This window comes from Stegastes partitus, unplaced genomic scaffold (assembly GCF_000690725.1).
Source record: "Stegastes partitus isolate 25-593 unplaced genomic scaffold, Stegastes_partitus-1.0.2 Scaffold508, whole genome shotgun sequence".
NCBI classification, from domain to species: domain Eukaryota; kingdom Metazoa; phylum Chordata; class Actinopteri; family Pomacentridae; genus Stegastes; species Stegastes partitus.
In genome coordinates this window covers 292864-309863 of record NW_007578239.1, presented here as the reverse complement: position 1 = coordinate 309863, position 17000 = coordinate 292864, and the positions used below count along the sequence as shown (strand labels likewise).

Here is a 17000-nt window from a genome sequence, read left to right as displayed (position 1 = left end):
GGAGTGCTTCATGCCAGTGGAGGGGGAGGAGCCTGCAGAGGAAGGTGTGGAGGGGGACGGGGAGGAGGTCAGGTTGGGGAGGGAGGGGCGCTGGGAACGACTCGTCTCCATCGGCGACGACGCCTGAGGGGAGGGGCTCTCTGCATCGTCATGGCGATGGCTGGGGGGGCGGGGGGCGGCAGCACGAGTGGAGGGAGAACGTCCAGAGGAGCCGTCTGTAAACAAACAAACAACAACAACCGTGGGCTAAAAATACAAGCCAAGTATTTATGACCACATTACATAAATAATTCAATTAAATATACAATCAGAAAAGAAAAAAGAAGAATACAAAAATGTAATCACTGAAAATTAAAGCTTGCAAAATTTTAAAAAATATATTCAAAACAAATAATTAACTATAACAGTAAGCTGTACAAACAAAATTTTAAAAATCTAAAATGACTTAAATCAAAAATAAACATTACTACAACATAAAACAATGTAAAAGTACAAATAAATGATAAGAAAAATATTGAAAACAACAAAATATAGTATAAATATTTCTAAAAGTTAGTAAAAAAACAAAACAAAACATTTATACTCACCTCCGACTGGCCTCAATTTGGGAACTCCGCCCGTGAACAGGCCTCCGATTGGTGGAGCAGAGCCTGACGGACTGGACGCTCCGCTCCCATTGGCTCCTGCTGTTGCAGCTCCGCCTCCTTTGGGCTCTGAGAACCACAACCATTAGACAGGTGAGTGACAGCTCCACCTCTTGGTGGCGCTGCTCTACACTGACACTATGACGACACTACGATGACATCACTGGGGTGACAGATGAGTTAGTGTGTGAGGCGGGATGCAGGCGAGGTCAGGTGGCTACACTCAGGTGAGGGGCGGTGAGATGAGGTGACGTGACTTTAAATTTAAACGTTTACGCTCCCACGCAGCTCCGATGACGTCATCGACAGCACAACAAACAGTCGGAAACACGTTAATCATAACTCATGACATTACAGGTGATCAGAGCTGCACGGTCGCTAATTCATCAATAATTTATAACAACATTTTATTAAATAAAGTCTCTGAGGCATTGTATTTGCCGGGTAGGGCTGGGCAAACAAATAGCAAAACTATAACAACACAGTGTCAGTCGTTCCAAAAATAAGACTACATTTTATCTATCAGGTGACGCTGGCCGTAAACACATTGGCCCAAATATAAGACTATAGATTAAGCTAGTGCCGACTCTAAGTATATCGGCCTGAATGTATGACTACATTTTGCCGAGAAATTTATTTGATGAGAGAACTACCTGTTGACAGCATCAGATATAATGTTTAAATGAAAAACTGACAACAGCTAGCCGCTAATGGCTAACAGTAGCGGTTCAATACAAACGTTCCATTAGAAAACTGTCATTTTTTTGCTGGTATTAAACTTTGGGAGTTTCTGGTTTTAGCTCTTAGTGTTTCTGTTTAACGCACAGTTTTACCTGACAGGAGTTTAATGTAGTTTATTTGACTAGTTCAATGAATTTATGTGAAATATTCTACATTTATAGGTCTGTTTTTTGTTTGTTTAGAGTGCATTTCCACTTTTAGGAATCTTTAAACTTTCAGGGCTTTCTAAAGGCTCCTGTGATGCGTTTTGTTGCTACGTTGGAAATAAACTCATGATGACTGAATGCTAACCTGGTCAGTCCCATATTTGGGCCGATACAGTTTGTACCATTGTTTGCAAAACTGCACCATTTCTGTGTTACTGCAGCGACCTGATGACTGTCGTTGCTCTTATTTCACCATGTTGAGGACAGACTCACCTCCAGGTCAAGACTGAAACATTTTTCACATCGTTCAAAAACTAAAATTCACAAGAGCTGAATTAGTTTTGCGTCTGTTCCAGCTCTACTGTGAGATTAAGTGTCTGCAGCTGTTGTTAAAGGATAGTTCTGGTTGCTTACAACTCGGCTCATGTTTGCGTTGAACTTTTCTGGAGGAGAAAACAGAACATTTACCGTGTGAAAGCAGCAGGAGGTGATTAGTGGTATTAATGAAAGTAAAAATCAGAGCCGAGTTGAGATAAAGCAGAATTATCCTTCAGCAGGATTCTTCAGAGCTGTGCAGCAAGTATGAAGCTCAATTCTGTAAAGATCAGAGATGTCTGCCGCCTACTCAGGTGTCACCTTCCTCCACTGCAGGTAAACAGGAAGCTGTGAGGATCAGCTCAGTGCAGCAGGTCAGCAGTGATTTTATAACTAAGATCAACCGATGATTGAGCCGATAATCAGTCTTTTTTTTTCAACAAAATCTGCCTGAATTTAATACTGCATTTTCTCTTACGGTTCAGGGTAAATATATCGGCCTCAGCATAAGACTACACTTTGGCCCAAACGTAAGACTACATTTTACTTGTCAGGTTGGGCTGACAAGAATTTATCGAATTATTGCTGGTTTTTAAAAATGTATTTAAAATAAAATAATGGAAAAATGTTCTGCTTTGTCTCTGGTGCAGCCTCGTCTGTCTCTCTGTCTGTCGTCAGGCTTTGGTTTATGTCCCGCGATTATTGACCATCAGAATCACTGAACAAACCACATTGGTCGGCCCTGAATCAGAATCCACAGTGACAGATTCCATCAGAGTGAACGTCCTAAACTATATGTAAATCAATAAAAGTCATTTTAAATAAAGGCCTGCTGTTGTCTGCAGGTTTCAGATGATTCACAGTGAATCTGATATTCTGTGTTTCCAGGAATGAAACTCTGCGTGGACGGCAGACATGTGACCTCACGCAGCATCAAGTGCAGCTGTGCAGGAAGCTGCAGCGTCTGTTTAAGCAGCCGCTCCGTCACCTTCCACCAACCAACAGTTTAATCTGCAGTCTGAGACCGCGGAGCCGAAAGCAGAGAAACAGAGGAAAAGTTACAGCAGGAACATGAAGAACCTTCACTGCAGTCAAAGTACAAACTGAGACACAAACAGAACCGAGCAGTCAGATGAGCGACAGGAAAAACGTGAAAAACAAACATGAACAAACAGTAAAATCAGAATCTGTCCTGATGTGTTTCTGTACAACTCAGTCTGGATCAGATTAATTACTCAGAGCTGCAGCTGCTGAGAAGCTTTGAATCCTCTGAACTGAATCGTGACGTTTCAGGAAGTAGTCAGAGCCTCATGTTTTGATACGATTACGGTTGTAGACTTCAAATCAAATTGTTAATTCTAACTAAGGTTCATTCCATCCCAAATCATCAAAGTTTTTTTCTGCTCGACCATCTTTGACCAGGTCAGCTGATCCCTCCCTCCCCCCTGTGGACAGGAACATGGCGGCTGTTTAAACTAAGCAGCGTCCTGCAGCAGCCGTAGTATCAGAGGAGATGGAGGTCTTACTCTGGCTGTCCTCGGTCCCGTGCGGCTCCTCGGATGGCGCCCCCTGCTGTTTGGGCTGGCTCTGCTGCTGGTGTAGGTATTGGTATAAGCGAATGTATGGGTGCTCTGTGGGGGGTGTTTGGCTCTTTGGTGTTTGAGTCTTACTGTCGAGCAGCGGCGCGCTGCGGTCGTTCACCACCGCCACCTTCTTCAGCTTGGTGCCTTTACAGATGTCGGACAGCAGAGCACCGCGACCTTTGGCCTCTTCCCTGTTCAGCTTCGGTGGGCTGGTGTTTGCCTGGGGGGGGCAGTTACAGTGTCACTGAGGGGTACATTACCCCCAACGGGCAGGAAACATGCAGGACATGTTTAACTGGATGTCATATTAACACACGACCTGCAGAGTTCTGCAACATCTGTTCAACATGGGGCCACACAGTGGAAAGAAACAAGATGGAAAAAGAGCTCTTTTCTGGAGGTTTTGTGTCTCTTTGTGGTCATTTAGTCTCTTTTAATGTGCCTCCTTGTGATTATTTTGCATCTCTTTGTGGTCCTTTTGTGTCTCTGTGGTTGTTTTTTGTCTCTCTGGGGTCATGTTGTGTCTCTTTATTACGGTTGAGTGTTGTTATTTAAGCTTTCAACATATTGAGTTATTTTAAACAGAAGTCCACAGGCCTGTTCAGTTGTCATGAAGGATGTAAACAGATGATGATGATGATGAGAGTCCTCACCTGACTGAAGGTGGGGGGAGGTGGGGGTCCCCCTGGTGGAGGAGGAGGGGGAGGGATGGGCATCCTGCTGCAGATACAACACACACCTGATGACCCTGAAACACAAACACAAGTACTGATTCACCTGCAGATTATTGACCTGATTCATTCGTCAGCAAAACAGTGAAAAATCGAAGGTTTTTTTTCTTTCCTGACAAACACAATACAGACTTCACTGATCATAATCAGGTTTTAACCTGACTGGAGAGTCCACTTGTTAGTTTAGTCAAGATTTACTAAAGCAACAGAAAGTGATTTTAGATCCAGATCAGGACCTGGTTTGTGAATATCATCTTAAGACTAACAAGAAGATATATGCTCTGGTCTGATCTTCATATAAAAATGGTTTATTTCACTATCCAGACCAAAATCTGACACACTGAGTCTGGACTAGATTCACATGGAGACCAATTTAATCCAGACTCTAGAGGCTGCTCATACCTCTGTTGGATTCACATGAAGACTGCAGACTGATTTCTGAGCAGGGAAACCTTCATTCTGCTTGTGACGCCAGAAGAAAATGTCTTTTTTTGCTGTTTTCTCTCCACCCAGAGCACATGAAAGCAGCTCTTGATCTGTCAGACCTGAACTATTTCAACGTGGTGTCTCTACTGTCCGTTTGATGTCCTGCTGAATTAGATTTAATAAAAACCAGTCCAGTGTTTTTCACCATCCTACCGCATTAAACCTTTCTCACACAGCAAAATGGACTGAATCCTGCAGCAGGTGAACAAACAGACTCTACAGATTTTTTAATATCCACATTCTGATTCCTGCCTCCATTATTCTGCTCCTTAAGTCAGAACAAAACTGCGAGTCCGAGTCTGTTTCTCAGCTTCGTCAAGCTAGCTGCATTAGCTCCTGGCTAACACCGGCCCGGTTCTCAATCTCTGCAGGATGCTAAGCTAACACGTTCGCCTCTCTGCTAAGCTCCTCTCCAGCTGTTTTACAGTAATAATGAACATCTGTCTGGGCAGATAGAACCGCAGCACAGCGCTCTATACGCTGCTGCTTATTGGTGTTAGCTAACCGTGCTAGCCCAGCCTGTCAGTCCTGTGTTAGCATTAGCAGCAGCCCTGTGCAGCATCAGCTCCCAGCAGGACAGGTGACATAAATAAGTCTTACCTGTGAGCGTCACCGCCTCTCCGTCGTTTAGCTCATACTCGGCGGTTTTCGGGGTTGAACCTCCAGCTGCGCTCCTCCTTTGCGGACCGTTAACTCCGCCGTTAGCCGTTAGCTCCCGTGCTGCAGAGCTCTGATTTGATTCCTCCTCAGTCAACACAGGAGCACGTGACCTAACGGAGGACATGCACTGCTGCAGCTGCAGCTGCTGCACCGGAGCTCAGTCAGCACGCAGCGACACTACTAATACCCATGTAAATATTACTACTAATAACAATATAGACAACAATAGCAATAAGAATACTGACTATAATATTATCATTACTAATAATACCAATAATACTGCAATGCTGCATGCTCAGTCAGCACACAGTGAAACTACTCATTACAGTACTACTAATAATACCAATAAATATGCTAATAACAATATTAATACAAATACTGATAGTAATACCAATTATTTATTACAGATAACAATATTAATAACAATAGGAAAACTAACACTAATACTAATTCTAAGGATACCAATAATGATAGTAATATTAATATTTACACTAAAACTACCAGTAATAGCAATAATTTAAATACTATTTTTCGTTTGAGTAATCCTAAAAAATTATACTCATACAAATATGAATGGTGATACTACTGTTAATGCTAATAATAACACTACAAATAATACTAATATTAACAATAATAGCAGTACTAATGATAATACTAGCAATAACACTAATACTAATAGCATATACTAATATTTTTATATTTTATTACTATTTGTAGCAATACTACTGTTGCTGCGAATACTAACAATGATGCTAATAATAACACCTCATATGATTACGAATATTATATTTGACTTTGGTTATTTGTTTGTATTTATTTAATATTCAATTTCACTTTGGTTGATGTTAGTATCCATTTTTTATTTTGTTCGAAAAAGTATACCTAATACTAAATATTATTATTTTAGGCATACAAATAATAATAATTGTGGAAAATAAAGTCGGCATAATACATAACAAAAGATTAATAACTAGTATTATTATCATGTTTTTAAAAACAGAATTAATGATTTTTCACAATCATTAGAACTACAACAATATTACTATTTTTGTGACATGAAGTTTAATCAAGTGAAATTCTTCTTCTTCTTCTTCTTCTTCTTCTTCTTCTTCTTCTTAGAGAAGCTTAAAAACAATACAGGAAGAATTTAATTTCTTCATTTAATGTATCAATCTTCTAACTACATCTTCCAATGCCTTTAAACTTGTTTAACTTTACTTATTTTAATGTTTTCCCCTTTTATGCAGTTTTATTATTGGACGATAGGTGTCACTGTTTGTTCATTTGTGTCATTTTTTTCCATAAAGGTTTTTTTTTTTAGGTAGCCAGTGATTGGCTCTAGGGTCTTAAACGTCAGAGGCAGTCAACCAATCAGATCACACGTCGTACCGCGGACATTTCAAAACACAAATGGCGGATGTTCGAGCGTAAGTGTCCTAAAATATTAAACATTTACGGCTTTATGTTTTCAGCAAACATACCGTGGACCCATTTAAAGTGTTTTAGAACCAGTTTACCGTTTAGACAGAAGTTTTTTGTCCAGAATTCTGAACGTAGCATATTTAAATATATGAGGATTACCGACAGTGAGCGGTGTTAGTGAGCTAACTGAAGCTAACTATTGTTTTCCGTCATTGTTGTTACATGAAGCTCTGTTTGTGTGTTTGTTTGTTTGTTTGTTGTCAGTGTGCTGCAGCACTGTGATCCGGTTCTCCTGGGCCCCTGCGGGGACATGGAGCCGGACTGTACAGAAGCAGCCCGGATGGTGCTCAACCTCACGGTGAGTTGCTTCCCCTGCAGCCGCTCACAGTTACACAGTGAAAACAGTCTGAGTGTGTGTCGGGTTGTGTAAACGTTAGTTAGTAAGTCATTGTTAATAAAGCACGCTTAAAACAAAACAAGAGCCATCAAACTGCTGTACAAGCCACACATTAAGAGATAATTCAGTAAAACATGGCTTTAAAGCATAAACATCAGGTGATGAAGAGAAGAAAAGTATTTTTCTGTTAACCTGGACTATGCTTGTATTAGATGGTGATTTGTTTATTGATATAGCAGTTATACAAACTATTTCTCTAGATACATATTGATAAATTGTTCATGATTAAATGATGCTTACGGCTCTGTGTGTGTGTGTGTGTGTGTGTCCGTGTGTGTGTGTGTTTAGGAAAGTCGTAGAGTCCAGAAAGTTTTGTGGCGTCAGGTGTTTGTTCTGGACTCCATGATGTCGCTCCTGGAAGGTCTGGAATCTGTTCAACAACTGATGACACAGTCCTGCCTTCCGCAGCCTGGTAAACACACACAGTAAACACTCATGGAAACACTGAGGTCTTGACTCACCTGAGAAAGCTTTGACTGGACGTCCACCTGTAGTGTTCACACCTCACCTGTGTGTGTGTGTGTGTGTGTGTGTGTGTGTGTGTGTGTGTGTGTGTGTGTGTGTGTGTGTGTGTGTGTGTGTGTGTTTCAGAGAGCGGGGCTCGCGGCAGGTGGAAGGCTCTGAAGGCAGACAGCAGGTCCGGGTTAGAGGAGACGGAGGTTCTACTCAGATCTCTGCAGGACCGAGTCCAACAAATACACAACAGAAGAAACACACTCACACAGCTGGTTCAACAGCTGCACAGCAAGGTGACCTCAGATACACACACACACAAATCAAACACCTGATCACAACTCTGCTGAGGATGACACCTCAGCTTCTTTTCTTCTCTGCTCTCTTCATGTCCTCTCCTTACCTCCTCGTCTCCTTCAGAAGCAGCAGCGTGAACAGCTGGAGGAGTCTCTTCAGAAGGCCCAGGATGCATTGCAGTCATGTGACCATCAACTGAGCCTGTTGAGGGCGGAGTCAGAGAACGTGCTCGGTCAGCTGATCGGCTGGCAGCAACTCAGAGATGAGTGAGTGTCGTGAGGTCACGTCACTCCTGGTTCAAGGGTTCTGATTGGTCACTGACTCTGCTTCTTGTCCACCTGTCAGGCTGCAGACGCACCTGTCTGCCGTCCAAGACGTCATGCAGATCAACCTGCTGACCTTCAGCCAATCAGAGCTGTGTGTGGAGCTCAGGCCACGCCCCTCGTGCACCCTGTCGTCCAATGAGCTGGAGCCGCTGAAGCTGTCAGTCACTTGGAGCCATGACGACCGCTTCAGACTGCAGGTAACCTCCAGGTGTTGGTGATGTCATCAGGGTCCTGTATCTGTTCGGTCGATTTTAAATAAAAGAGGAAAATATTTTTTAGATTTCAGGGTTTGAAAAGAGAAAATCTGCTGCTTTTCTTTGTCTGCAAAAAATCAAAAACCTGATTTAAAGCTACCCTTCATCAGTGTCTCAGTGTCTCCCTGTGCAGTGGCGCTCTGCTCCCACAGCTCCTGCTGCTCTTTAACACTTCCTGGTAGTCCTGTTCTATAAACATGTCATGTTTTGTGTTTCTGTCACTGTTGTTTTGTGTCTCTTTGTGGTTGTCTTGTGTCTCTTTGAAGTAGTTTTGTGTCTCTGTTGTTGTTTTGTGTCTCGTGGCATTCTTTCTTTGTGTGTCTTTGCTGTTAAGCTGCTGTTTGGTTTGTGGGTCGGAGCTGTTCTTTGTTCATCAGCGTTGTGAGTGTAGATCAGCTGTCACTTGTGTGTCTGTGTTGGTTTAGTTTTATTGTGGGATAGAGTGTCTCTTTTACAGTAAATCCTGCAGCAGAGCTTCTAGGTGAGTCCACAGCGTCTCTGTGTCTGCAGGTGAGTGACGGGACGGCCGGTCTGGTGGAGGACTGCCTGTCTGGCCGCCGGGTGGAGCTGAGCACCGCCCTGCTGGAGGTGATGCAGTGTTACGTGGGGCAGGCCGAGCTGCTGTCAGAGATCCAGGCGCTGAGATCCAGGTGAGGCCTCTGATCAGTGACCAGTAACACAGCTGACTGAGAAACTTCTCATTCAGAACTCCCTTTACTAAACAACAAGTTTTGTGTTTGCAGCTTCCCCATCGACTGGCGTCCTGCTCAGCGCCTCCTCATCTACCTGAAGACGGCGTCGCTGGTGTGTCACCTGGAGGTGGAGGAGGGATACCCGAGCAGCGGGAAGGCTCGACTGCTGTCAGTGCAGCGAGATGGACAACCTCTGGACACATCTGGACTGAAGGTAACAACAACCTGAGTCATATTTGACTCACATTAGTCAACTTAGTTATACAGAACATTTAACACTTCAAACTCCAACCAGCAGCTTCTGGAAGTTCTTTTGCACCTGTCACATTTTTCCTCACTGGAGGATGCTCTTCAGAAGGTCAACTCATTTGTCCACATCAAAATCAGGCTCATATCTTGTTAAATTTCAGCATGGAAGCAGCTTGTAGCTTCACACATATAATAACATATAGACGCCTATGAACACCAGTTTTTGTTTCCTACTGAGTCCATGTCAACATTTAGCCAAAATATGTAAAAACTGGAACCTTGTCTTGTCAGACCTTCCGCACATCAGATTCTACTGGTGTGTAGACCCTTAAAAGTCGGCGAAATGTCGACCAAAGACTGTATTTTTAGTAGGAAACATGAATACATCCACATATGGAAACTTACAGAAACTTTCTGGAGCCACAATACCACCAAAATTGTAACATTTTTTCAGTAATAAAAATGTGTCCTCTGCTGGATCCATTCAACCATTATGATCTGCTGGAACATATTCTGTCCTTTCCTCGCCACATTTCATGGTTTTATTTCTGGAGATATTGAACCCTGAAAATGGCTTCACAGGTTTTTTTTCTGAGGGTGAAAAAACAAAAATCGTCCTGAAAAAAGTGAAATTCTGTAGTCAATTGTAAATATGAGTGATTTGATGTTTGGTGTCTCAATGAACTTATTGTTTAGTGAAGGCCTACAGGTGACTTTTTGTTCTTCTTTAGCTTAGTACATCCTGTTATCTGGTTATCAAAGTGAAACAACTGGTGTCTCTGTCTGTGTTTCAGCCTCCTAACACTGGTCTCAGTCTCACCAACTGGTTGGTGTTTCTCAGCAGCAGTTCGTTCATCTGACCCACGTTCTGTTGTCCTCACTTCTTCTTTTTTTCCACCCATTTCTCTTTTTGTCTGCTTTGTCCACTCTCACCTTCATCTACATTCAGCTCCTTCTGTCTGTCTGTCAGCTGGATTTCTTTGTATTTCTGACATCAAAGTGTAAATAAATCTTTTACATCGACACCAAACCGACTGCGAAACATGATTTCTTAAATACAAATATTGATTCTGACAAATAATTCACATTTCTCCGCTCCAAAGTTTTTAGCTTTCTTCACTTTTTGCCTTTTGTTTTGTTGTCAATTTACTTTAAACAGATAAAACTGACATTTTTGCTGATCAATCCACACTTAATAACCTGTAAGTCCAAAATGAAATAATGCTTATTTTGTTGTTTTGTGTTTCTGCTCACAAATGATTCATTTAAAGGCACAAATTAAGTATTTCTGGGCAGCAGTGTGACTTATTGTAAAATAAAGTTTTTGAATAAGTTAACCAACAAATACATATATGAGCACAAATGATCATTTATGTGTATGAATGAAAGTTTTTACTCTTCGACGCCTGCTGGGCTCCATAAACATGAAACGTTTTTAAATGGTAAAAAAAAACATAAATACAATACGCAAAGTGCAAATGTATAGTACACAAAAACATTTTCAAAGTAAAATCATGGACATAAAAGGAAAATATGTTTGAAAAAAATTGTAATCAAAAACTAAATAAAAAATATAGACAAAAAGAATTCATAGTTTTCCAAAAACTTAAAATAAAAACCAAACATCCATAAATTCATGTAAATTTAAAAAAAAAAAAAACAACAGCACATAATTGGTAGAGAATTACATCATAGAAATAATACACAAACATAAAGCATACCTTAGAATTTTAAATAAAGAATAATAATAATCGACATAAAAACTTTTTTTTTAAACTGTACAAATAACATTAAATGTTTACATAAATAGCAAAACAGGTATGAAAAAAATTTAATCAAAAACAAAAAAAATGTAATAATTTAAAAAGTCAAATAAAATTAACAAATACAAAGGAAACTAATAAGAGAATATTTCAAGAAATTTCAATAAACAAAAATAAAATGTAAAATATTTAAATTAAAAAAGAATTGTTGTTAATAATGTAAAATACAGACTGAACACCGACGAGCAAACAAGACGATTAACTGAATGAAAATATAGAAATTTAACAAACACCAGCAGGAGGCGCTGTTTACTGCTGTTTCCCAGAATGCACTGCCACACTCCTACTGTACACTGTGACATAACACAGGTACACGTGATCCCATAAGAAACAGACTGAGCGTCTCCAGCACAGAGGTCCTGTGTAAAATTCAAGGATTTTTATGAAGCAGAGAGTTTAAACAGGCTGAATTATTCTTAATGTTATCCTGTTTGCAGTTTAGTGTGGTTCCTCTTGCTCTTTGTTGAAAAACATTAAAAACAGAATCATGTTAAAGAATATAGAAGCGTTAAATCATTAAAAAAAATTACTGGAGTTTGGTTTAAGAGGAGTGAAAGAGGGAGTTTCTGACTGAAGTTTCTTTGAAGAATGAGAAAATTCTAAAATCATAAAAAGTACAACTGGAGTTTGGTTTAAAGAATATGTAAGTACGTAAATGTAGTGTTAAAATTACATACATGAGGAAAGTGAAAGAGCAACAACTGTAAATGTTTTATTATTTTCTGATGTTTACAATATTTAAATGTTAAAACATCAAACTTTAGAAGTTTGCGAGGAGTTTTTTAAAAAAAAATATAAAAACCATCTGGTTGGAGTTTGGTTTGAGAAATGTAAAGAAAATCTGCAGGTTTCTGTCTAAGGTTTGGTATCAAGGCGTCGCAAATCAAGTGTAAGTTTATTAAAATTCTGGTGACAGTAAAAACAGCAGAATTTAGACTGGAGTCTGGTGCAAAGCTAAGGACAGGTAAACGGACCTAAACAGAGCCTGGACAGTGTAACTTTGTTATTTGAGGTGTTTTTATTTATAGTGGAGGAGCTGAGCTGTGCTGGATTTGTAGGTTGCAGACGTGTTGTTTCTGTGACTTCTGAGGAGAAAAATGATGAATCAGACTTAAATAAGTTCAGATGTCTTTCTGATTGTGCAGACCGGTGGGGTTCTGCCAGGACACAGTTTTCAAAGTTATTATGTAAGACATCAACACTGTCAGGAAGCGGCGTCTGAATCGGTGTGAAACTGGGACACAGAGCACGTCTCCGCCTGCTGCCTCCTCATTGGTCAGTGAGGATGCTGAGGTCCAGAGGCAGCCGGCCAATCAGAGAGCAGAGATGAAAGTTGGTTATGAGGCTGCAGTTCGACCTACTTTCTCCTCCTGTGACTCACTTTTCTTCTGCCTCCATCTCTAAAGCTGCCCCACTGACTCCACATGTCTCTGAAACACACACTAAAAACACCAACAGTTGTATTTTTACATTAGATTCTGTCAAAGAGTAATCAAAACCTGAACAACTTTCATCCTTTATCCTGTTTCTTCTCACAAAACCCTGAATCTCGTTGGTACAAGGTCCCCACTTCGCTTTCAGGAATCATTAGCTGATCCAGGTCACTGTTGCTGCTTTAGACTGAGGCCTGGGGAAGGAAATGGAGAAAAAAAAAACAAAGTGAAATCATTAAGAAATGACAGGAGTTTGGTTAAAGGGGAGTAAAGGAGTGTAGAAACTGTCGATGTTTGATCAAAGTTTGGTGTCAAGAACATGTGAGAGTAAAATCATCGTCTGAAGATGTCAGGAATGAGGAATTTTCAAAACCTGAAAAAATTTGGCTGGAGTTTGGTGTGAGAGGAAAGTGTCAAAGAAACTAACTGAGGTTTGCTATCGAGATTGAGGAATTTTTAAACGGATTATAAATCAGAATGGAATTTGATATGAAACACAAGCAGGTGTAAAAAAAAGGCCACAACTGGAAACATCTGAAGTTCGATGTGAAGAATGAGGATTTTTTTCTATTTTTAAATGACCAAAATGTATTTATGTTTTCCTTTATTTATTTATTTTGTGCCAGTACAGTGATGCAATAATCGACTCACCGAGGTTCATTGTTGAAATCTGCAGTTTTTACTCTTTCACTAAACTTCAGTTTTGATCATTTTACATTTGCTTCATGTCAGATTTGTGACACCAAACTTCAGTCAGAAACCTGCAGATTTTACTTTTTTTCACTTGTCTCAAAGCAAACGCCATTCAGATGGTAGTTTTTGTTGTTCTTGGAAAAGCTCAGAAATGCTGCGAGTAAATCATTAGAATTTTTCATGTCCATCCATCCATTATCTATGCACCACTTAATCCTCACTAGGGTCATGGGGGGCTGGAGTCTATCCCAGCTGACTCAGGGTGAAGGCAGGGGACACCCTGGACAGGTCACCAGTCTATCACAGGGCTACACTTAGAGACAGACAACAACCAAGCACACTCACATTCACACCTATGGACAATTTAGAATCACCAATTAACCTCAGCATGTTTTTGGACCTTGTGGGAGGAAGCTGGAGAACCCGGAGAGAACCCACGCTGCATGGGGAGAACATGCAAACTCCACACAGAAAGATCCTGGGTGTTCTCACCAGGATGTGAACCGGCGACCTTCTTGCTGCGAGGCAACGGTGCTAACCACTGAGCCACCTTGCGCCACCATGTCAGATTGTGAATAACAAGAAAAATCAAACAAAGCCAGACGGAATTCTTCAGTGTATATTTATATATATATAATGTCTTTACAACATAAAACACAGATTAAAATACATACATCAGAACATCTCATTTCCATCGGGTGCAACATATCAAACCTGCAGAACGAACACTTGGTGCCCCACACACTTATACACTCATAATAACTGCACAAGCATATATTCATATTAACAAAAATATAGATGTAGAACACATCTCAGCTCCCCAACAGTTCAAGTATAACTGGATATTTGTGTTTATGACTATTTACAGTTTTTATACAGAAGATCTGCTGCATAACGTTGGTCTGAGGCGCTGCAGCGTCTCATTGGTCAGTGGAGCTGCTGCTTCTTCGTGTGATTGGCTGGTGTTGTTGGGTCTGAGGTCCTTCCAGCCACTCAAAGTCTGTTTGGAAGTTTCTGGATGTTCCCCAAACAGTTTGGAAGAGTCTGAGGTTTACCGTGAGTCCTGTCTTCTGTTTTCTCCAGAGTCAAAGTTCACTTTTTAAAGGAGCCGCCACAAATAAACCAAAGTTTATTCCATCAACTGCAAATCTGCGAGTTCAGTGCAGCTAAAATGAAAAGATTTTATCCCAAAGTTGGCCAGTTTATAAATAATTGTGGATTCTAATAGATCTATGCACATGAGGAGGTAAAATAGACATGATTGTGACTTGTGACAATTCATCAGATTCAGCAAATATCTGCAAATATCTGTATAACAGACAAACAAGAATGTCAGTGTTAGACAAATATAAGAATATAAGACATTCTGAGTCTTAGTTGAGCCAGAAAATGTATTAAAAAACACAAATACAGTAAAAATATAAAATATTTACTGTATTTTATCAGAGTGGAAGTCACCTAATCTGAACACATAACGAGTTTTGAGATAATTTTCCGCTAACTGACACTTTAGCTTAATCACACAGCATGTTCAACATAAATTTTGATAAAAAATATGTTGTTAGTACGTTTTTCTACCTGTGGAACCAGGGTCATCAGGAAAACTTCTATAAATTCCTGTTGTGAAGTAAAGTACAGACAAAGAAGTGGGGTGGCTAGGCTAGGTTAGGCTAGCAGTGTTTGAGCTAAGCTAACACTTTGGTTAAATTATTCGTGACTGTTTTTGGGTAAATTTGTTAAAATGTGGGACTATTCCTTTATTGCGTGACTCTGGAGGAGCAGCTCTGTGGGCAGACTCTGACTTTGGCGGGAAGCCATGTGCTGAACAGTGTCAGTCTTTACAGTGTCGACATCACAGCGGCCGCAAACTCCGCCTCTATGGGCCGGCAAGCGCGGTGATGTAACGTTGAGGTCATCAGGCGTCGATGCGGAAGGACAGCAGCTTCTCAGAGTGCATGTTGTTGAGCGTGCGCAGGTCAGGCAGCTTTAGCAGCAGTTTGGTGAAGCGCGGCGAGTCCATATTGAGGTGGTTGTTGCCAGGGGCGCCGGCCGACTTGTTGATCAGCAGGCGCAGAGCTCTGATCAGGTTCTCCTGCAGCTGCTCCACTGACGCCACGTTCTCAATCCCGGAACGGTCTGAAACAGCAGAACACAAACAGAGTCAGCTACAGTTAGCCAACTACCAGAGCTGTATGCCAGTCAGCTAACTCTGACAGCCAAACTTAAGTTTTGTTTTGTTTCCAATTTGCTGAGACCACACTCTATTGAGAGTTTAATTTTTTTAATTTTTTTTCTAATTCTTGACACTAAACTTTAATCAGAAATGTGCAGGCTACACTTTTGCACGTTGCTCACACCAAAGTCCATGTCATTATTTGCTCATTTTACACAAACTAGCTAACTCTTAGAACTGGTTGCGAATCAGCTGACTCTCAGAGCGTGTTGCTAATTAGCAAACTCTGGTTTAGATCAAATCAGAGATGCATTGTTTGGTAAAGGATAGTGACAAATCTACGACCACTGTCATGACGATCAACAGGTTTCATAACAGTAACTAAGGAGGCGGGGCTTAATAACAGGTGAATTTAATTGCTGCTCACCTGCGGACACCAGCACCACGGCGGTGAACAGGCCCAGCTCCTCAGCATTCAGCTCCAGCATCGCCAGCTTGTGGCTAAAGTCAAACATGGCTCCCAGCAGCTCACTCATGCCCATGGCCTGCAGCTCCACCAGGCTGTAGGTGGCGCCAGAGATAAATGTCACCGTCTGCTCCTTCACGTTGAATAGCGAGGCAAAGCGCACCATCAGCACCTAGACAGGAAATGAGAACTTGTGACGCCTGCACCTCTCCCTGTCCACCAATAGAAACGATGGTGTGACATCACAGAGCGTCGTACCTCGAAGGTTCCCGCCTTCAGCAGAGTCACCTGGTCGTTCTGCGACAGAGTGCTGAATCCTGGGATGTGTTTGGCGAACTCCACCACCTCCCTGACAGCAGGCGTGAAGGACAGCGAGAAGTCCTCCCAGATCTCCTGAGGGCTTTTCCGGGGGTCGGCATGAGGCTGCATGTTCATTGGACAAGCCTGTGGAGAGAGGAGACCACAGTCAGTAAATCAGGTGACAGCTTGCTAAACCCCGCCCCCAGACAATCATCATCCAATCACAGCTTAGTACCAACACTACAGTGTGAAAATACTCTGATCAGATTGGTTCTCACCAGAACAATGCCCATGTGGTTCTTCATTGGACAGTTCTGTCCCTGGGACACATGATCAGCAAGTCTGTCTCCTTCAATCAGGTTAGTGTTATGCAGGCTCCGCCTCCCATTGCCGTGGTGATGGTTCGTGACGTTGCGTTCATTTCCTGGCGGCAGGTAGCACCCGGTGCCCAGGTTATTGTTGTTATGGTGAAAGATGGTGTTGAGGCCATTGGCATGGTAACCGTTGGGGCAACGGTTGGGCCCCCAAAGCTCCGCCTCCCCATTGTGGTGGTGGGCGTGGTTATTCTGCTGCTGCTGCTGCTGTTGCTGCTGCAGCAGTGTGGGATTGGCCAGCTTGTCGTGGGCATACAGGAAGGTCTCACGGTGAGCGCGGGC

At 41.7% G+C, this 17000-nt stretch overlaps 3 protein-coding genes across 3 annotated transcripts in view; 1 reads left to right on the top strand and 2 right to left on the bottom strand.

Annotated features, from left to right (window-relative positions):
• LOC103361502 (WAS/WASL-interacting protein family member 2-like) overlaps positions 1-5417 on the bottom strand; it is a 9784-nt gene extending 4367 nt beyond the window's left edge. The window contains exons 1-6 of the mRNA XM_008287595.1: positions 5247-5417; positions 4083-4177; positions 3363-3649; positions 921-949; positions 588-713; positions 15-215 (exon numbers count right to left, since the gene is read on the bottom strand). Of these exons, the coding sequence (XP_008285817.1) occupies positions 15-215; positions 588-713; positions 921-949; positions 3363-3649; positions 4083-4145 (706 nt within the window). The 5' untranslated portion in view covers positions 4146-4177; positions 5247-5417. The remainder of the gene's footprint in view (positions 1-14; positions 216-587; positions 714-920; positions 950-3362; positions 3650-4082; positions 4178-5246) is intronic.
• Positions 5418-7007: 1590 nt separating this feature from the next.
• Positions 7008-10527, top strand: LOC103361491 (uncharacterized). The gene is made up of 8 exons (XM_008287582.1): positions 7008-7086; positions 7474-7597; positions 7777-7934; positions 8059-8201; positions 8281-8458; positions 9026-9165; positions 9259-9421; positions 10251-10527. Exons 1-8 carry the CDS (start codon positions 7039-7041, stop codon positions 10314-10316), a joined length of 1020 nt encoding a protein of 339 aa, XP_008285804.1. The 5' UTR covers positions 7008-7038; the 3' UTR covers positions 10317-10527.
• Positions 10528-14010: 3483 nt separating this feature from the next.
• Positions 14011-17000, bottom strand: part of nr1d1 (nuclear receptor subfamily 1, group d, member 1) — an 11969-nt gene continuing 8979 nt past the window's right edge. The window contains exons 6-9 of the mRNA XM_008287594.1: positions 16623-16958; positions 16303-16488; positions 16006-16216; positions 14011-15541 (exon numbers count right to left, since the gene is read on the bottom strand). Coding sequence (XP_008285816.1) covers positions 15321-15541; positions 16006-16216; positions 16303-16488; positions 16623-16958 — 954 coding nt within the window. The 3' untranslated portion in view covers positions 14011-15320. The remainder of the gene's footprint in view (positions 15542-16005; positions 16217-16302; positions 16489-16622; positions 16959-17000) is intronic.

Coding starts and splice junctions, on each gene's coding strand:
- LOC103361491 (XM_008287582.1), top strand. CDS start 7,039: ATGGAGCCGGACTGTACAGAAGCAGCCCGGATGGTGCTCAACCTCACG. Junction 7,598..7,776: donor GTCCTGCCTTCCGCAGCCTG/GTAAACACACAC, acceptor TGTGTGTTTCAG/AGAGCGGGGCTCGCGGCAGG. Junction 8,459..9,025: donor ACGACCGCTTCAGACTGCAG/GTAACCTCCAGG, acceptor CTGTGTCTGCAG/GTGAGTGACGGGACGGCCGG.